Below are 22,609 nucleotides of genomic sequence, written 5' to 3'. Positions count from 1 at the left end.
AGGATGTGGAGAAAGGGGGTCCCTCTTATACTGTTGGTGGGAATGCAGGTTGGTACAGCCACTTTGGAAAACAGTGTGGAGGTCCCTTAAAAAGTTAAAAATTGAGCTATCCTATGATCCAGCAATTGCACTACTGGATATTTACCCCAAAGATACAGACGTAGTGAAGAGAATGGCCATATGCACCCCATGTTTATAGCAGCATTGTCCACAATAGTTGAATTGTGGAAGGAGCCAAGATGCTCTTCAACAGATGACTGGATTAAGAAGATGTGGTTCATATATACAATGGAATATTACTCAGCCATTAGAAAGAACAATTACACAACAGTTGCAGCAACATGGATGGGACTGGAGGAGATTATGCTAAGTGAAATAAGTCAAGCAGAGAAAGACAATTATCATATGGTTTCACTCATTTATGGAACATGAGAAATAGGAAGATTGGTAGGAGAAGGAAGGGAAGAATGAAGGGGGGGTAAACAGAAGGGGGAATGAACCATGAGAGACTGTGGACTCTGGGNGGACTCTGGGAAACAAACTGAGGGCTTCAGAGGGGAGGGGGGGGACTGGGACAGGCCGGTGATGGGTATTAAGTAGGGCACATATTGCATGGTGCACTGGGTATTATACGCAAATAATGAATCATGGAACACTACATCAAAAACTAAGGATATACTGTATGGTGACTAACATAACATAATAAAAAATTATTATAAAAAAAGAAAAAAAAAGGAAATGTTAACATTTTTGTATATAATTTGTGCCACTAGACAACCGGGTATTATATCAACTCTAGCACTAGAGAACCAGGTAAGAGATGAAGGGAAATTACTCCTTAGAGAAGTGTTCCAACTAATAAATGAAGAAGTGATGAGAGAACCAGAGTATTCCCATTTCTCAATGCCTAGTGAATTGATAGATCAACATTGAGCATCAATAGCTACTACCGTCACAAAAAGAAAGACCAACCAGACGTTATCTCTCGCAGTAGAAGGATATACCACCATCTGCGTAGAAGTCTTGAAAAAACAAGTTAAATCTGAATCCGATCAAGTCTCTAAACTCCCCATCAATGTCTATGGAATACAGGTGACAGGAAGACAAATAAAGACACCGTGGAAGTGCAACCAGCAAACTCCAGAATCTAGAACTCTAGGAAACAAGGCAAATGCTTTCTTCAATGAGTAAACTGGTAAGAAAAAAAAGGAAGAAGTGGGCATGGAGTCTACAGATTAAAAGATGTAACAATTGATCACAAAGTGCAGGCTTTATTTGAATCCAGGTTCAAATAAACAAACTGAAATAATAAATAAGCAAGCAAATAAATAAATAAATAAATAATTTATAAGACAATTAAAAATTAGACCAGTTAATGGATATGTCACTGGAATTATGGCTCATTTTTCTTTTGGGTGTTATAATAGTTATACGCTTATGTTTTATTTTCTAGTGGTACTGAAATATTTACGGATGAAAGAATATGATGTCTTGGATTTGCTCCAAATTAATGTGGGCATGGGAAATAAACTGGGATAGAGATAAAACAAGCCTGGTCATGAGTTGATTAATTGTTGAATTTGGATCACAGGTAACTGAGGGTTCATTTTGTATATGTTTAAGTTTTTCCATACGAAAATTTTTAATGCATTAAGGCATTTTTTTTGAAGATTTTATTTATTTATTTGTCAGAGAGCGAGCGAGAGCACAACCAGGGGGAGCAGCAGGCAGAGGGAGAAGCAAGCTCCCCACTGAGCAACGGGTCCGATGTAGGACTCGATCCCAGGACCCCGGGATCATGACCTGAGCTGAAGGCAGATGCTTAACTGATTGAGCCACCCAGGTGTCCCTAATGCACTAAGGCATTTAAAATTTATTATTCAGGGGCGCCTGGGTGGTTCAGATGGCTAAGCGTCTGCCTTTGGCTCAGGTCATAATGTCTGGGTCCTGGAATGGAGCCAACAGCTGGCTCCCTGCTCAGTGGCGAATCTGCTTCTCCCTCTCCCTGTGCCTCTCCCTCCCAACTAATTCTCTCTCTCTCTCAAGTGAATAACTAAAATCTTTTTAAAAAATTAAAATTAGAAAAAGAATTATTTTCCAATCAAATGGAAGTTTTCAGAGTTTTTTTTTTATTTTTGCAATAAGCAATTAAACCAATTTAAAGGAAAGTAGGAAAAATAAACTCAGAAATTGTTTAAACAATAAGTTGCAGTTGGGGAAGATGGAAACAAGGAGATCAGCTAGAAGTCTCTTAAAACATCTGGACCTATATTGATAAGAGTTTGATGAGGATAGCATTAATAGGGATGAAAAGGGAAACATAATGGGAGTGACTTTGAGGAACTGTCGAAGTTTAGTGCTACTCAAATATGAGGCACAAAGCAAAGGAAGATTCAAAGATGACTCAAAAATTTCTTTTTTTTTTTTAAAAGATTTTATTTATTTATTCGACAGAGATAGAGACAGCCAGGGAGAGAGGAAACACAAGCAGGGGGAGTGGGAGAGGAAGAAGCAGGCTCATAGCGGAGGAGCCTGATGTGGGGGCTCGATCCCATAACGCCGGGATCACACCCTGAGCCGAAGGCAGATGCTTAACCGCTGTGCCACCCAGGCGCCCCAACTCAAAAATTTCTGACCTGACCAATTTTTAAAATACTAATATTATGAGTAGAAACAGGTAAGTCAAGAGGGCAAATTGTCAGGGCATGAGATGACAAATTTGTTTCTAGATGTCAAGTTTGAGAGGCTGACATGACCATTTGGTATTTAAAAAAGTGAAGTATTGTTTAGCTACATGTGCATAAAGATGTTCTTCGTGCCTTCTCCAATGGTGATGATTTATTTAAAAATAAAGAGTCATGAATTAAAGTTGTATAATAAAATAACTGAATGAAATTATATAAGTCAAACTTCCTCAAACCAGTAAGATAACCCAAATCCTTCCTTAATAAACATACTTTCTTGGCATAGGCCATTTCATCTATATCCTGTTCTCTGCAAAAATCTCTATGTCCTTTGATACAGAAGCAAATCTGTAAGCTTCTTTTACATCACCTCCCCTTTCTCTACATAGCTAAACACAGGTGACCAGTAAATACCAACTTTTCTGGCCAATTTGCTCATGTATGGTAAGTAGTACTTAGAAGAATAAAACTATAATGTCACAAAATAATTTGGTTATTCTTCTGAGGCCTCTTTAAATAAGATAATCCCTTGTATTATAGCATCAATTATACTGAAAATAATTTCTCCTAGTGACAAAGTGTGAACATGTGTATAATAAAAACTATGTCAAAGTCAGACATTTGAATTTCATTTATAAGAAAGGGCACACTTAACTTTATACAATTAAAATTCTGTAGAAACCACAATGTATTTCAGTTCTTAGCATATCTGTACCTTCGAAATTTTGAGTTGGTAGTTTTTAATGCCTAGAATATCACACTTCCATGTCTTTACCTTAGTAAGTGACTCTGTAATCAAGTGAACCATGGTGATTCTTATCATAAAAAGAAATTTTGAAGATTTTTCAACAATTAGAAGCAGAAATATGTCTTTTCGAAACCCTCTGATCCTTGGCCATCTTTGCTCCCTAAATCCGTGTCAACTCAGCAACCAATATTGCCAAAGCTAATCACTTTCTTTGCTACTTGAAGACAAGACAGTATCTGACTTATATCATGCCTCATTGTTTGCTAGAAAATGAAAAAAAAAAAAACTATATTATTTGCTTGCTTGGACTTAACAATAAATACAAGGCTACAGGTTATTTGGGTTGGCAGTGTGCTACTTCTGCAAAACAATAAAACTGACCTGAACTATTAGAAATCCCAGTGTCCAAGACGTTGGATCGGTATGCTTCTTGCTGTCAGAGCACCTGTCTGTGAGTGATCTGTGAGAGTTGGAGGCAAAATCCTTGATCACTGAGTAGTAGGGATAAAAGGAGGGCATGCTTGGAAGATCTTCATAATCCATCATGGAGGCCACAGTTGGAATCAAATGCCTAGCATTTGGATATTCAGGCAGAAACAAATATTCTTTTAGTGAAAAGTTATATTTTCTCTTGTTTATATGATATTTGATTGGAATTTTTACTTTTACTATAATCACATCATTAAGTGAAAAAAAAAGATGCATAGAAAAAAAGAGTGGAAGAGAATAGGTCAATGATTAACACCTATTAATCTAATGCATTATATTCAGGAACTAAATCATTAGAACCCAGGTAAGAGCTAGGAGAGACAACCCTAGGGGGATAAGACATACCAATTCATATTATTGTTGCTTGTTGAATTTATGAATATAAGTTTATTACTCACAGCCACCTGGGGAAAAACTACCTAATGGAACAGGAAGTTTCCATAAGCATAATTGTTCCCACTCTGAACTTTTTCACACCTTTAGCCCTTTGTTAGAAACCCTCTCTCTGGTACTCTCTTCCTGTCTCCTGTACTCATCTGATTTCTGCAAGGTCTTCAGTTTCTAGATTAAATGTCACACTCTCTGTCCACAGTCTCTACAAATCTCGAAGAACTACTAGCATCCTATTTGTTTCTAAAGGATGTTAAACTTAACTCAGTTATGACACCTGATACATTCTGTTAGGATTATCTGTCTGTGCTATTAGACTGCATAACTCTTGAGGTCAGGGACAGGATCTCATCCATCTTATCACCAGCACTAAACCTGCCAAGCGTCTGGGACAGAAAAGGGCCCAAAAAAGTCCGTCAAGTCCAAGTGGAAAGAAATATATGTAACTTATTTTGTTGAAGGTGGAAGCAAACATCTCCCAAAATACATCAATGTTAGTCCTCCTCTATCTAAACACTCCTTAATTGCTCATCAAATAAACAATTATTCTTAGAAAATATAAGTACAGGAAGAACTCCCTTAAATAGCAAAAATATTAAATGTTTTCTATTCATTTGATTTTTTATTTTCTAAACTTCTAATTCTCTTATTTTAACAAAACTTTATTTTTTATTACAATTACACTTTTGTTTCTTTCACTTTTAACATTCTTAACTTGACACTTTTGATTTAATATTTTAATATAACTATGTAGTTTTCTTTGATCAAAAAAATAACACCGTGAGTATGACATTCTCAGATACTCTGCTACTAATTGAAAGGTTACAGAGTTGGATAAGACAATGCCTTGCCCTTGAGAAATTCACAGCTTATTAAAAAAGACAAACTAGTCAAAAATAATTAAAACTTAGTAGGCTAAGATCTCTAATATAAGTATGTAAGAGTAGAAAAATATAACGATTTGGGAATGACTTACAATTTAATGAATAAAAATAATGATAAAGTACTTTAATTCTTATACTGATATTAACATCTGCTATTATTTCTGCATGATCACTTTCTTAACATGTAATACTCACTGAACCTATTATGTACCAGGCTTTATTCTAAATCCTTCATGTGTGTAAATGTATTGAATTCTCTCAATAGCCCTCTCTATAAACAGTATTATTATTCCTGAGGGAACCAAGGTAGAGAGAGGTTAAGTAACTTCTCAATGTTAAAAAATTAGTATTGGGAATTTGGATTGAAATTTAGCAGGCTGATTCCAGAAGCTCTGTTCCTAACCATTATACAGACTCTATGAACTCAAAAAGCAGGTTTTATACATCCTAAATCTTTTCCTGTTATTTTATATGACCTTTTGATAGAAATTTCCCAAGTCTTGGAACCTCAAATTCTCTCTATAATACTATTCTTTGGCATCCTAACGGAGGTGAATTTTTGTCTCTGCAGTTCATACCCCCACGCTTCAAGAATAAAAGGTTACTTGTGCCTCTATCAAATTTTACAGACCAAGTAAAATGGCATAGCCTTTATGAATGTAGATTTGTTAATTGGGTAAAACAAAAAGAATGTTGTGTACAGAAAATTAACAACTGGGTTCTGTATTCTCTTGCCTTGTTGTAGCATCATAGAACAAGTGATTTTAGTCTACTTCAGGCAGAACTTCTCTAAGCTTGTTAACAAACTCCACCCAGTACACTCCTAACCCATTCCCGATCACCATTTAAATAAGGCACATGTTTGACTTTAAAGTAAACATCTCAGTGTAATTGATGAGAAGGATTATTGTATAAAAGATAACTATTACAAGTACTCATGAAAAATGTTGTCCAGCAAACATTTTTAATAAACCTCTCTCTATAAACATTGTATGATGCTAAATACAGGAAGTAAAAAGGTCAACTAAGATGTAATCTTATAAAAAATTTAAAATTTCTCTGGAGTAATATCTACTGTGAGCAAAGTCAAATGAAAGACAACAAAGTAAAAAAATTATTTAAGATATATAGGATTGATAATGGCTAATTTTCATGATATACAAATGTTTTTATAAATCAATAAAGAAAAACTATCAATTCAATAAAAAAAAGGGCAATTACATGAACAGGCAACTCACAAAAAAATGAACTATAAATATTAGTATTTGAAAATGTGATATCCTCAATCTCACTTATAATGAAAAAACTGGAAATATAAACTGGAAATATAAACAAGACCGTGTACCCTCCATAAAATCAGTAAAAATATTAATCAGTTTTCCACTTCCCAAGGTTGGCAAGAAAGAGGAAAATGCTCACTCTCTTGCCTTACTGGTAAAATTATAAAATGCTGCAGCATCTAGAGGAAATTAACCTTTTGTATGTTGCACTGTGGGAAGCAAGTAAATGTTGGATGAATGGAAAAAATCTGTCATTCTCACAGATGCCATCCTCATATATATAACTTGATATACTTTTGTAGATACCAACCAAAGTAACTCTTAACTATTGAATTAACCTCTGACTTTTAGATTCAATGCTTTAGCCAGAGCCAAAACTGGGAACTCCGACATTGGTTTCATAACTTGGACAGATTCCAGTAAAGTCTTGCAGAGATCACATCCTCATGGATTATCAAGAATATGAAAGACACCCCACAACCTCCCCCGGGGCAGAAGGTACAAGAAGGTAGATTACAAATAGAACTGACCTACCAATAGAATCAGTTCCTGCAGACTTAGCAGCAGCCTGATGCCCAGTATCTCAAGCCAGATGTGATCTTGGCTTATACAGTTTGAGCGGACTGGAAGAACTCATCCAGGTAATAAATGACAACCCTGAACTAAGATAGGAGCACAAGACATACCTAGAAGAAGATGGATTGGGGAGATATCAAAGATTTCGTCATTGTATGGATATGAGGGTAAGTATCACGAGGCATATAAATGACTTCCAAATTTTTGACTTGGGAAATTGGAAGATGATGGTGTCACTGTCCTATAAAATGAATAGGTGGAAGCATTGCTTAGAGGTTTGTCACTTAAGCCAGAACTCCTCAGTTGGGCTCCAGATTCTATTGGATACCAGCTCTGTGACTCTAGCCAAATTAATTAGCTTCTCTTTGCCTTGATTTCCTCATTTCTAAGATATGAACAATAATAAGATCTACTTCATAGGACTGTTATGAGGATTAAATAAGTTAATATCTTAGTGGTCAGTACAGTGCTTAGAACAGTGCCAAACACATAGCAAGTGTTATATAATTGTTACACTATTAATAGTATTAGTTTCAGGACTTAAAATATTTGTCTTCTTTGAAAACTTATAATAGTGATGTGTGTACATTCATCTTCAAGACCACAGACAAGGGACACAATGATAAAAGCTGCTGACGCACTCGGGAGACTGTGGTTCAGTTGGAATTCATTCCTGCTCAGTCAAGGTAACGAACAGAAAGAGTTACAATGTGAACACACCTCTTGCGAAAAAGAGCTCTCTTCCTCCATGATCTATCATATCTCTTATAGACAGGGAGCATCACTACTCCCCTAAATGACTCTGTCTCAGACAATGGTATATTTAGGATGCCGTAAATATCATACGAACATTGCCAACCCCATGTCCTTCCTCACATTGTGCCTACCCTCTTTATCATTCACAGCCTGCAATCTTACTCAAACTCTTCCTCCTTTACTATTTTATGGCAAAGCACTCTCCCTTTTTTAACCTCATACCAGTAGGAACGTTTATATTATCTCATCCAGCCCTTCTTCCATGTATCTATTTTTGTTTCATACACTTTACTTTCCTAAGTGATTTTTTAAAAAGCCAAACTTGGGGTAGGGCAGAGGGGATAACTGTCTTTACTACTTTGCTACCCCTGTGTCAGTTTTCTTCAGTATAATACACAGTAGATGTTGCATAAACATATCAGTGATTGAATGATAGTTGCAGTTTTCCTCAATAGAAAAGACAATGACAAAGACAGAAGGTAGGTGGAGATTTAGCTGAAGTTTCCACAATTAAAACAAATGTCACCAGAGACAACTTCTAAAAGGGTTCGCCCTCTATTCAGTGTAGGTCAGCTCGTATGTTCCTCAGCTACAAGCCTCTAGGTCATTCCTTTCTCATAGGAATCACAAATGCCACATTCATGGATCTCCTCTCCCTCCTGCCTCCAGTCATCACCCTCAGGAACTTCAACCTCTATCCTGACCACCCCCCGAACACCTGGCCTCATAGTAAGTACCTTTACCTACTTAGCCCTAGAAATCTTCACTTACTCTTCACTTCATCGTTAATACATTTTATCACACCAACTCCCTTCATTAACCTAAGGATGCCCTGGTAGTTGCCATACAATAATAGTTAAAAATATAGAGTCTAGTGTCAGCCAAACCTGCTAAAATCACTATTTGGGAACTCACTAGCTCTGTAACACCGAACAAGTTAGGACTGCTGAAAAACAGTTCTCCATGGCGTTTCTGCACATCGTGGATCAGGTTCTGCTCTGCACTATCTCTTCAAGGTTGTTAGTATAGCAAAAGCCTTGGAAAATACAAAGAGTGTTTCCCACTGATATAAGGCAGACTTATCTCCTGACCAAGACAATAAAGATAATGTCTCCTTCTGGGGCAATGTTGGGCAGGTTTGCTAGCAACCTCTTATAAGATTGAGGATTTCCTAACCTTAGAGTTCCTCTGTAGTGACACAAACCCCTATGCAGCATTCACCAGGGCTACTCTGTGTCATCCCAGTGGGACTTGCAGGGCAAAGCAACATGAAGCTCATGCCCCCTGCTATCCCATGAGTAATGAAGTCATTTGTCTGTCTCTGACCCAGGAGTCTTTTGTCCTCTGCTAGCATCTATGAACATTGGCCAGCTAATGTGTTAGCTTGCAAGAAAAGTAAGGTCTCAGACTTTCCACAGTTCTTGATAATTACCTCTTTATGCTTCAGTTTCCCTTTTACCTACCCATAAAATGGAGAGAAGATGCCTATGTCACAGAGTTAGAATACTAATTAAATGGAATAATGAGATAATCCATATACAATGCTTAAGACTGGTCTGAGCCTCATAGCTGGACTCTACCACAGTCTTTGGTGACTCCTGACTGCCTCCTTGCCAAATGGTCTGCTCTCCAGCTCAGTTCTCACTGGTGGTTTTGCAACACTGACACCATAAATCATCTTCTTCTTGAAAGTTCCTAATCCCTTGAAAGTCTGTGACTCCGGTTTCCTTCTTACATTTTTATCCTCTCTAGTTCCTTCCCAAAATGTCACACACACACACACACACACAGGAATTAACAAAAAGAGAATGTTTTGCAAATGTCCTAAGATAGTCCTAAATTTCTACAAAATATTAATTAGCAATGCAACAACTGGTTTTTCTTAAATGGAGGAAGGGAAAACCAGTAATCAGAATGAGGGGATAAAAAGAGTCATGAGGTCTTTATCAAAAGAAGATAAGAATCATAAGACACCTGTGACATTCTGGGTCACTCAATTATGTAGATAGCCAATATTTATTATTCTATTATTCTCCAATGTCCAATCTTAATGAAATATGCACAAAAAAATTACAAGAAAGAAAACAAGAGAAATGGTGACTGTAAGCAATATAACCAAATGACCATCAAAACACAATGTGGAATGATGGAAATACAGTGTGAAAAGAAGACAACTATTTTTACCATCAACAGATCCCAGGGAACCCCAGCTCCAGCTTTTAGTGGTTGTCAGAATATGGGTGAGTTCCTTCACCTCATGAAACATCAGTTTACTCACCTCACAAATGGGGGAAGACCATGCACCTTGAAGAGATTTTGATGGGTTTCCTCAATAAATCTGATCTATGATGAGTATGACTATTGCAGGACTGAAGTACTGAAGAATTACTCCTTCAGAAACTAATTAAAGAGCTGAGGGACATTTCTGAATATTTCCCAAAAGAATATAAAATTTTGCAATGTAGTATTATACTTGCCAAATATTATACTCGCCAAATAGAACTTAAATCCTGGCTTCATGAAAATTCAAGGTATAGACAATTCCTTAGTGTTAGACTTACACAACTCAGTGTCAGACTTAGATAACCCTTACTTGACTTGATAAACTTACCTGTAATAGAAAATCAAAGAGTGCCAGCTTGGACCACTCGTGGTGATGTACTTCGGTACAACCCCATTCAGGCTTGGGTACTCGGCCATTCTGCCAGCACTTCTGTTTCAACGACCGTTGGTAAGTTCCCCAGGTGAGCTTAACAGAAGAGTGGGTCTCATTACTTGTTGGAGATAAAGATGAGTCCCAGAGAATGAGAGGACATGGGCGGCCATCTACAGAATCCAAAAACAAAACAAAACAAAACAAAACAAAAACAAAAAAACAAACTCGCTTTAGCATGTTTAGCATGACTTAGTGTGAGCCTTTAGACAGCCACTCACAACTTCACCCTCTCACCTACCAAATGCAAGAGTTTGATTAGATGATGTTTCATGGTCCCTGTTAGACAATGAAAGGAAAGCTTTTTGAGACAAGATCTTTTATTGATGTGGTGCAAGAATAAGCCACTAATCACCAATAACAACATCCTCTGGTTAATGTGGTTTTATTCCACATCTAAAAGCAGCCACCACGAAAAGGGAAAGAATCCAGGCATTTATAATTGTCTATTCAATGTCTGAGTGGAGCTGCTCTCGATTTGTAATAACAACTGTCTGATTTTCTGAGGCCACGGAAAAAGAATTTTTGGAAGTCGCAAATTTAAAATGAAATTGTACGGCTCACATCAGCCACTATCATCTCCAAAGAGAGAAAAAAGAAGCAAGATGAAAACTTTTTTCTTCTCTGATGGAAACAGTAGCACTCTTGGTAATGGATCATTTATTCACATAACCTCACAAAGTGCATATAAGCAAATGTATTTCTTCAACTGCATGCATATAGATAATATGGAAAAAAAATCTGTCACTCTAATTGTTTTTGTCTCACTCTTGATAGTTTAGATGCCTCTGCTAGTCTGTATAAAGAATGATGAGCCCAAGTGAAGTTATAAACAGGGAAGACCAGGAAGGTCCATTAAATGACACTTCAAGCTTAAAATCAAGCTTAAAACCATCACTTTCCAGCCCCCATTTCTGCCAAATAAAGTCACTGAGAGATGATGTTAAGCGGCTTTGCTTGTAAGTTAAAAATCAGAATGATGCTCTTGGGGAAAAAAAAAAGTCACAAATATCTGGAAAAGCCCACTTAACTCATTCTTAACAGGCCTGGACAACAGAAGCCTCTGAATTATGACTGGAATGTCTAAGACACATCACAGGAATTTTTAAAAGCCCTTTTAAATAACCTGAGAGGCTCTCGATCTACGACTGTATTCCTTTTGGTTAAAGACATTTATTTTACCATCTTGCTGGTTTGCCTTTCGTAGAGTTCTTATGTCCGTCTGGACTTTACTACAGGAAACAGTCTCTAACCTCTCTTAAATTTGCTCTTTCAGTGACCTCAATAATTTTAGTAGCGTTTACTTGATCGTTCAGATCACCTGCTTTCCAGTTTTATTCAAAAGAAAAATCTTCCTCCTTTTAGGCATGCAACTACGGCCTGGGTATGCAAGAAGTACTTTAGATTTGGGGAAGTATGCCACAATCACCGACACACAATTAAGAAAAAAAAAAATAGAGAAAGAACATAGATCCAAACTAAAGAACTTCATTTTTAACACTATCTCCCCTTTTTCTTTCCTTTGACTTTCCTAAATGGTTTTGGGCTGCTCGGACCTAATTGTTTTCTTAGGTATAAGACAAACAGAATTTTAAATGAGTGGACTCCAAATATGACACCAATTTAACAAGTAATAATAATAGTAAAGTCTAGGTAAAAGCAGTCCATCATGAGTGGGAGACATGTAGCAACCAACTTAACCAAATATGAGTAGAAAACATAACATCGCTTTCAAAGACACACTGTACTTCGGACATCGAAAGATAAACCCCAAGGAGTTCTACCCATCAGTGTCTCTGGACTAAAGTTATACACAGACAGCACTTTAGATTCTCAGGGCTTGGAAGTATCAAAGGGAGTTGAAACCTAATCCTGAACCTCAACAACACAGATCAATACAGGAGACAAACAGGCGACCGTTTCCTCCGCAATTCACATGAGGCCCACAGAGAAATAGGGAAATCTACATAAACAATTGAAACAGCTAACCTTCTGGGCTGTTTTTCCTTTCCTTTAAAACATTTGTTTCTTATTTTTAAAGCAATTAAAAGCAAATCTACTCATTTTAGGAAATGTGGAGAAACATTAACATCTAAAGCTAAGAAAACAATAATCATCTATAAGCTCCGGATAGGAGCTTAGTAATTGGTTCTGTGATTTATACACAGATTTCTGGTATTTTCCCATCACTTTCTTTCTCACCTAAAAATATACATTATTTTTAGAAATTTGAGAAGTAGAGCTTCTGGTGAGAGCTTAGATTCTGGAATCCAACAGACTTTTGAATTCTGGTCACATTACTTCTTAGCTTTGTAACATTAGACAATTTAAGCAACCTCTCTAAGCCTTGCTTTCATCCTCCGTAAAATGGGGGTGAGAATGTACCTTCCCAAACTGGCTTTTAGGATTAAATGGGCTCGTACATATGAAGTTGTCAACCTGATGCCTAACATATATGCACATCCCAGAAAGCTTCTGTTATGACAATTATTACATAGAGACATTATGCAATGACACAATTCATCAGTCTTTGACTGCCTTCATTTGTTCATGGACCATCCACTATGTGCCAAGCATTCTTCTAGAAACCGAACCTAAATAAATTAATAAATATTCACCAATTTCCTTTTATTTTCATGGCATTTACATTTCCACCAGGGGAAAGAGGCAAAAATTATGCAAGGAAAACAAACTATTTGGGACTGTCTTGCATATATAATTTTTCATGATAATTTTACTAAATATTTTACCACGAACACTTCTTTTATAATTGAATATTTTTAATGGCATCAGCTTAACTGTCATACAATAACCTAGCCTAGTGGTCAGCACAATCTGTCAAAGGTAGGTAGTAAATATTTTAGGCTTTGAAGGCTGTCCAGTCTCCAACACAACTATTGACCCGAAAGCATTTAACTCTGCTGTAGCAAAAAAGCAGTCAAAAACAATATACCAACAGATGGATGTGACTGTGTTCCAATAAAACTTTATTATAGACATTGAAATTTGCATTTCATATCATTTTCAAGTGTCATAGAAATGTTATTATTCTTTTGATTTTTTCAAGTATTTAAAATTGGAGAAAGCATTTGTAGCTCACAAACCATTCAGAAACAGGCAAGGGGCCATCTTTGGCCCGTAGACTGTAGCGTATCAACCCCTGATCTAGTCTTCGAGAATACTGTACTTCATTTGCCATTTCTCTACTTTAGCGCATCGAATTTTTTGAATGATACATTTTCTATACTATTATCTAAAAAGCTGTTCTCAAACTGTCAAAGGGAGCCTTCAGCTGCTAGGAGTAATTGGTTTTCAATTAATATTCTGGGTTTTTCTCCATGTCTATCCATGCCCCCTCAGCAAAATATTTTGAATGCTGACTATAACATAAAAATGTTCCATCCTGCCCTGCTGGAAATCCATGCACCTCAGGGAATTGGGATTTCCAGAAAGCAAGAAAAAACCAGGGTGGGTAGCAATTCTCAGGCTGAGCGTGGGTGGGCTGGGTCCTTTGCACACTCGGATCTCCTTCCTGCGTCTCAGTGCGTATGGCCCTCGAGAGAATAGTACTTGTCAGGGTGCTCCAGATCTCAGAGCTACGAGGACTAGTGTGAAAAGAATTCCACTTTTTATAAAATACGGCTGTTAAGAGAATTGAGTGAACTTTGATAGATCTGAAGGGATGACAGAAAAATAGCCTCTGAAAACAGGAGACTGGTTAGAGCAACTTACCCCGAAGTGTTCCAGAGATGAGGAGCACTCATCTCTTCACATTCAGCTTTGTCAAAATGATGCAGTACTGCACTCTCTAGAGAAATCTGAACAGTGAAGAGATAAAATTCTAACTGTCAGAGTCGTGAGAAAGCAGGTTTTAAAAGATATGTGGGTGTTCATGTGAATTAAAGGTTATACAGCTGCCTTAAAAAAATGAGACTTGCCAGTAAAACTTATTTTTTTTTGCAAAATCTGAATATTTCCTCTGAATTTTGATGTTCTCCCAAGTTATTCTCTATTCAAAAGCACAAAGAAGACATTCTTTTGAGAAGATGAACGTGAAAATTCACTAAGAAAGAGTCCTATACACAATCTCCTTTGTCTGGATTTATTAAATGCCCTTCACTTTGAACATGGCTGCCTGGTTTTGTTGACCTACAGGTGAATGTGAAGCATGCTGAGTGGAGTTGTGAGTGTCTGTCTGCCTTTGTCACTGAAGAAAAATTAGTAAAAATGTTCTGAGTTCTGAAACCAAAAGTCCTTTCTATCATATGGGCCAAGTTCCAAGACTGTTCCAAGACTCCTTGTGAGCAAGACAAAAGGGAAAGTAGTAGTTCAGCTCAGAGCCCTTCATTAGAAACGACTCTCCAAAACCTAGTCAGGAAAGCAAAGGCCAATCAAAACTTGACACTCACCTTTATTATAGGAAATAAATTCTGTTGGGTTCTACCACAACTATCAACAGCACATTGGAGGAAAACCTTAATGCCTTGGATCTCTAATTGCTAAAGGCAATTATTGGTGTTGATGGAACTCCAATGACAGAGTAGCAGGTGTCTAGTTGTTAATGATCCCTTAAGTACTGTCTGCTCTGTTTTTCTAGAGTGCCTTTCCCAGTAGGGTTTTTGGCAATTAAAAGTATTAGACTGAAGTGAAAAAGCAGGTAGGATCTCTTGGCTTAGAGTTGGTAAATGTGAACAAGTCAATGAATGTGAGGGAAGGGAAATCAGGAACGCAAGATTCCTGGACAGCCTTGAGAGAAGAGAAAATTTGAAGGATCTGATGAAATTTTAATTCTGCTCAGGGTTTTAAATATTGTTAATTTACTTATTCAAAACACAAGTTTTTACAATTGTCCTCAAGTAGACCTATTAGTTCCTGGGTTTCGGACAGAAAGAATTCAATGAAGGACAGCAAAGTTAGAGACAAGATTCCCCACCACAGGTAAGGCCCTGGCCTCAGAAACAGATGAGTTGCACACATAATGACGATCAGACAAAAATATTTGCCAGTTAAACAAATGTTTGAAGGGAACAAATGAAGGACTGACAAAGATTGAGCTTTCAGTGCAAAGTTAAGAAATGAAGAAATACTGTGCCCTAGAATAGCTATGTGCTGATATGTCTCAGTTAATAAGGGAAAGAAACTTGGCTGAAAAGGAGCTAAGAATATGGGGTGTGGTAGAAAAAGAAATCACAAATGTTGATTGTATTCCTGGCTGATCACTGGTCTCCACAGAACATGAGCTGAGTCCCTCAGGCCCCTTGATTGAAGAACTGAGTTCCCCAAGGTAGGAGAAGAGTACCTTCCAAATCTATCTCAGGGCTGTGTGAGAACCCAGTGAAATACTGAAAATACAGCACTGTCAAATATTTAAAAGAACCAAACCTAGGTTTTTATGATTTAAAAAAAGGAGAGGCGGAAGGGAGATAGAATTCTACAGATTTCATATGTATAGTTTCTCTAAAGCCAACCAAGTCCTGGATACAGAGACCTGTCTCAGAAATAGATTTCTTGGTGATTTATACTACATTTCTTCAAACAACAAAGAAAGTATATATATATATATCTGTTTTTCACTTTATAACTTGTTTTCTCTAGGTTGGACTGAGTTAAAATAATCTTCGTATTTCCTTAAGAGTTACCTAAGTGTGCAGCTGAGGAAGCAGGAAAGGGGAATGTCTTGTGACTTCCGCCAGCACAAACTACTTAAACAATCTAAATCATCAGTTCTACTTTAAAAACAAAGAGTCCTTCTCTTTTCTGAACCTTTGACTAATGGACAGGAACTTCTGCTTTCTAGGTCTGCCTTGGACTTCTGCTATATATATAAATGAAAATTCCCAGAAAATTCCTATCTTGATATTCCATTTAGAAAAACAGAAATCAAATGTGACTTCAGAGGGTGGTGATGATGTGGTCACTGTGTCAGGCCCCGCAAACAATTCTATTTTGTGAACAAGGTCCTGGTCACATTAGGGTGACCCAGTCCTGGGCAATTTCGTGTTTATTACTGTAGATAAAGGAGCCATGAATTCCTGCCCAGGGTGACCTTCCTACAATGCAAAACTCGTTATATCACTCCTCTTCTTCAAACCCTTCAATGATTCCCCATTATCTGCAAGATAAAGTCCATGTCCTTACATGACATCAAACCCAGCCACTCTGGAGTACCAAAGCTTTATCTCACTTCATCCCCGCCCACAACCCTCCCAAACCCTCATCTCCTTCAGAGCTCTGAGATTTCCTAAGCACCTCTGCCTTCACAAGTTTTTCACACATCTATTCTCTCTACCCTTCCGACACCCACCCCATCTCTCACTCCACCCACAGCGACTTCAGATCCAGTTCTGACATTAGCTCCTCGAGAAGTTTTTACAATGCCCTACCCACCCCCTTACGTACACATTCTGAACTAAATTTTCCCTCTGTGCCTGCAAGGCCTCCTCAAAATATCTCCATTGAGGTCTTTATCATACCTTTTTATATGGTGCAGTTTCTTAGCTGTCTCCTACCCTCCAAGCTAAGCATTCTGTGACAACAGGGACTATTTCTTAATCACCTTTGTACCTCCAACTCCTGACATGATATCTGCACCAAAGCAAGCACTCAATAATGTTGGAGAACGGGGGCGCCCGGGTGACTCCGTTGGTTAAGAGTCTGCCTTTGTCTCAGGTCATGATCCCAGAGTCCTGGGATCAAGCCCCCCATCAGGCTGTCTGCTCAGCAGGGAGCCTGCTCCCTCTGCCCCTCCCCCTGCTTAGGCTCTTTCTTGCTCTCTGTGTTTTTGTGTCAAATAAATAAATCTTAAAAAAAAAATGTTGGAGAATGAATGAATTTTTCAGAATCCCTCAATTTTCATCTATAGCCCTGAAGTTCCAAGGAATAGTCAATGTGCTCAAAATCAAAGTTTGGTTAATGGAACATCCTTACAGTAAGCTGTGATTGAATTGTCCTCACTCCCAATTGAGTTAAGAAAGATCAGAGAGAAACTTGAGAAACAAAGGTGAGAGTATGTAGAGGTTTCCATGACTTGGTTCTATCTAGCTTGTGCTCAACAGTCCACTCCCAGGTCTCCATAATCCTGCGAGTCACTGAAATAAAGAAAATGAGGGTGATGGAAACACCCAACTGCCTCTCTCCTCCTGATCCCAGATCACTCTCATGAGAAGGGGAATAGTTAAGGCATCACGCTACATTCAGGAATCAGACTACAAGGCAGTGGGGAAAGCAGGTTACAATCCAGATGTATGATTAACTTGGAAAGCCCCACGCCACAACCAAAGGAGGCTAACACATGAGGTGAAGGGCTCATGGGGAACAGGATAGCACAGTGATGAAGAACAAGGCTATGGGGTTCTTCCAACCACACTACGCATGACCAGTGGGCCTTTGAAGGACATGTGTTATCTTCTGAGCCTCATTTTTTCCCACAGAAAATCTGTCTAACTATACCTGATGTATGGGGCCATTATGAAATTTCATTAGATAATAAATGTAGAGTGCTCAATGTTCCACAGATGGGAGATATTGCTATAATCCACTATCAACTCCAAGCACTTTCTTTCAATGACCACTTTAGGTGCCTGTTTACTTAGTTCAAGTAAATGTTAACCGAGATAAATGAATTAAGAATATCTAAGCGAACACATCACAAAGAGCTAAATCAGCTTTAAAACTGGATGAAAATAAAAGGTAATATTTACTGAGTGTTACAGTGTGTTAGGCACTTTTATAAATATATATCAACTCAGTTAATTTTCACAACTTCATGAGGTAAGTACTGCTATCATCATTATTTTTATTGTCATCATCCCTAGTACACTAATGAAGAAATAAGGTACACAGCGATTAAGTTAATTTATTCCAGGTCACGCAGCCACTCGATTCACAAGTGGTAGAATCAGGATTCAAACTGAGGAAGTCTAGATTGTCAGTTGCCATGAACTGAACTGTGTTCCCCCCAGATGTATAGGTAGAAGTCCTCAGTACCTCAGAATGTGATTGTATTGGAGACAGGGTCTTTAAAGAAGTAGTTAAGTTAAAATGAAGCCATTATGGTGGGCCCTAATCCCAAATGATTGGTGTTGCTCTAAGAATTGATTTGAACACAGAGAGACATGAGGGAGGGCATGCACAGAGGAAAGACCATGTGAGGACAAAGAGAAGGCAGCCATCTGCAAGCCAAGGAGAGCAGTCTCAGAAGAAAGTAAACCTGTGGATACCTTGATCTTAGATTTCCAGCCTCCAGGACTTTGAGAAAATAAACGTATGTTTTTTAAGCCACCCCACCTATGGTATTTTGCAATGGCAGCCCTAGAAAACTAATATGACAATCCAGCCCTTAACTACGAAGCTATTTGAATCAGAGTGTATGGCTTCTTCCCCATGTTTAGAGCAGTGCCTCACACACAGAAAGTAAATGTTACCAATTACAACAGAATATGACTGCAATATTTGCCCATTAACTGATATAGGAGCGAGGAGGCTGTTTAGTCCTTCTTCACCTGCGTGGTCCTTAGACGAATCCAGAGACAGTAACAGATTCAGTCCTAATGGAAAGATCACAACCTTGAGCTGAGGAAGGTTCTGAATAGATTCTGACATCAGTGGCAGATGAAGATTCCCTTCAGGCCACCAAACTCTCACATGGTCCACTGGTGTCAGCTCTAAAAAGGCAGAGATTCTTGGCTTTTTTGTTCACTGATGTAGCCCCAATGACTGGAACAGCAGCTGGCACAGAGCAGGTGCTCAATAATACATTTCTTAAAAGAAGAAAAGATGACTGTGATACTGGAGAAGGGAAGAGATTGCATGGAACTGAGGGGCACATGCATCTTTCACACCATGGTAACTACTCATTGTCCTTTCTACCCCGGCCATGTGTGGGAGCAAGGGACAAGCTGCAGAGCATGGCAGAGAAGGTTACCAGGTCCCCCCACTTGTCTACAAAGGTATGTAGTGAGGGAACAAATGGATACTGGAGCACAGTGTCATCTGGAGCGGATGCTCAGCAAACTTTTGCTGACCAATGAATGAAAAGCATTAAGATGACCAGCTCAATTTGACTGCTAAAGAAATGCCCTCAGGGCTTTTCTGATAACACAGTGTGCTTTCAATCCAGATTTTTAACAATAAAATGTGATTCCTACCCTCCCAAAGAAATCTTTTAAGCAAGCTTGCACAAATGTCCAAGACTTTTAGGATTTTGAGTCAATGTGTTTCCAGGTTGTGGGGGCATCCAGATTATTCTCATTACTGCCTGCAAAATGTTTCTGTCCTTACCTGAGAGCCTGAAACAACATGAAATGTGAAGGTGCCATCCCCTGCTCTGGCAATGGCCCCATCACCCCGCAAATACGGTGCTATCCACGTGGACTTGAAAAGAGAGTGGAAAATACACACTGTATTTCTCCTACTTTATAATAAGATGAGGCAATGCAAGTTGGAAAACAGTGAGCAACTTGGGATCTACAATGAATTTAAATGGAAGTTGGTGGGGTGCCTGCAGTTTGTCATCTAAGCAGCCTTGACACACAGAATTCCTGGAACTAGGCTACCTTAATTCGGTATGACAGCTCTGTGGCAGTAAAGCAGCATCCTAAAAATAAAGCATACATAATGCATCTTCCATGCTGGGCATGAGAAATAGTACAATGCTTAAATGCTACCCAAATGGTGTCCCTTGGGATTCATTCACATTACCGTGCAGACTGCTAGGGAAGATTTGGCAAAGCTGCTAAATCGAAGATCACAGAGGGGTGCTGGGTTTTCTTATGCTCTTGACTTTTATATGAATGTAGTCTGCTTTTCTAATCTTAGGTAAACATTTTAAAGTATTTTGTTAAAAAAATTAAATGTATCAGCACCATATAGTTTCTGGTGACCTTTAAAATGATTTATAACTTTGCAAGGATAGTTTGGCAGAAAACACACCAATATGTTCAGTCATGTTTGCATATCTCTGATCGTTTATGGTAAAATAAGAAAATCTGGTAAGCATTGGCTTGCATTTAAAAAAGAAAAACAACGAAAACCTTGCAGCAGTGCTCGGAGTGGTATGTCATACTTCCTTTGTACAAAAATATTACCCATGTTAAATTGTTAAATTGAAAACAAATTAAGTAGAAACAATAGTGGCAAATCAGAAATCACCATGCTAAAATTTGCCCATTTTTGCCACTATCCCATAATTATACCAAGTTATAGCTGAGAGGTGATGTGGGTTAAGAGAATCAACTTGAGGAGGCTTTAGATATCAGACAGAATGGTTACAAATTTCAGTTCACTAGCTCTGTGTTCTTGGGCAAATTTCATAATCTTGCTGAATCTCAGCACTCTCATACTTAAAGTATTGATAGTATCTTCTTTACAGAATGATGAAGTGATGGATAGACATGTAATACCTAGTGCAGTACAGGAACTGGCAAATGTATAACACTAGATTCATTACAAGCTCACAGTTGAAGAAGATGTCATTGTTGCAGAAATTGATTTTTTTAAAAAGCCCTTTGATGCTATATTTCCATTCAATTTTGCATTTCCCACATAGATATGCACAGGATGAGACTCTGTTCCAGTGATAATTGCTAGGTTTTGTAGCATGGTACACCATTGGCACTCCCTACCTAATTACAACCTTGACTTTGCCCAAGGACACCCTTCTCGTTTTCTGAGTTATCTCTGGAGTTGCACCTGTCAGATAATGGTCTGGTATACAGTACCAGGTCAGTGAGTCCACTAATTTCACACACATACTTTTTGTATTCAAGGGGAATCACTCAGAATTCATCAAGTTATACAACCAAGCACCTGTCCCAAGCTAACCTGAGCAAGTGGGTCTGTGCTGATAGGATCTCCCACAACAGTTTTACTAATTAAAACAAACAAACAAACAAACAAACAAAACCTGAAGATGAGCTTTATAATTGAGACTTTTTGTCTTTGGACTGAATCAACAGAAAGATTCGTCTGGGAGGCTGGGAGCAGGTAAGTCATTTAAGCGTAGCATTGGACTCTTACATCTCCCTCTGCCTCTCATGTGTCCTTTTCACACACAGGCAACTTATATGACTTTGAGCAAAGTACGTAATTACTCTAGGCCTCCACTTCTACCTCTAGAAAACGTCTCTCATAGAGGACCCACCTTGTAAAATTTTTATGAGGATTTAATGAGATAATTCATGCACGGTACTTAAAAGAGTGCCGAGTATATCATAACCTCAACGTTATTTTTGCTCTGGTCAAGGTTGTTGCCTCCTTGAGAAAAAAGAGGCTCTCATAGCCTGTCCTTGTGCATCACTGTGTTAACCATCTAGCTCACGATATTAAATAACCAGATATACTAATACATTATGGTGATGGAGGAAAAAAAAGTCAGACCTTAAGGCCCCTTAAAGGATTTGTTGAAGGAAGCAGATTGATGAAAATAGGAAAGACAAGGAAGTTAGAAGACAGGGAAGCTCTTTCTGGATAGTTAACTCATTGTAAGACCAAGAGAAATCTTATTACCTTTTTTCCAACTTAAAATTAAGGTTAAAAAAATTTTTCTACTGCAAAGGTTTCTTGGAAAGATCTACTGAGATAAGTCAAATATCTTTATTTGATTCACAATACAGACTAGCTATGTTCTTGGTACTGGGCATGAACTTATTTTCACAAATGTTAATCAAAAGTCAGAGAACAGAAACGACACTTAGGGCAGGACTACTTACAGGATTTTCTGGCTACTCACTCTCTCAGATATTAAAATATCTATTCTTAGACCAAGCCAGATCATCAGAGAAATATATACCTAAAATAATCCAACAGTTCCTCCTACAGAAAACTCATTATCAAATTACACTACAGTGCGAGGCCAGCAGACCATACTGATGGTCCTCACAAGAATAAGTTCTATAAACCTCATTAGTTGCATAACACAGAGGTTGCCAAAGACATTTTTCGTTACCTCTATAGTGAGTTCTTTATAAGATCCTCCAGAAGAAATCTCAGCCTGACTTTAGGACTAAAAATGGTAGTACTTGTTTCCTGAGTGTTGGAAGAGGAAGCAAATACAGATTTACAGTTAAGAGTCAGTGGAACAGGCCAAGAAT

General features: G+C 38.1%; 1 protein-coding gene across 3 annotated transcripts in view; it reads right to left on the bottom strand.

Moving 5' to 3' along the window:
- The window catches only part of GASK1B (golgi associated kinase 1B), a 43,091-nt gene that overhangs the window by 14,760 nt on the left and 5,722 nt on the right, over window positions 1-22,609 (bottom strand). For all 3 annotated transcript variants that reach the window (XM_034661460.1, XM_034661459.1, XM_034661458.1), the window contains exon 3: window positions 10,419-10,633. In XM_034661460.1, coding sequence (XP_034517351.1) covers window positions 10,419-10,633 — 215 coding nt within the window. The remainder of the gene's footprint in view (window positions 1-10,418; window positions 10,634-22,609) is intronic.

Source organism: Ailuropoda melanoleuca, chromosome 5 (assembly GCF_002007445.2).
Source record: "Ailuropoda melanoleuca isolate Jingjing chromosome 5, ASM200744v2, whole genome shotgun sequence".
NCBI classification, from domain to species: domain Eukaryota; kingdom Metazoa; phylum Chordata; class Mammalia; order Carnivora; family Ursidae; genus Ailuropoda; species Ailuropoda melanoleuca.
Note: the sequence above shows the minus strand (reverse complement) of the source record. Positions and strands in the feature narration are given on the sequence as shown.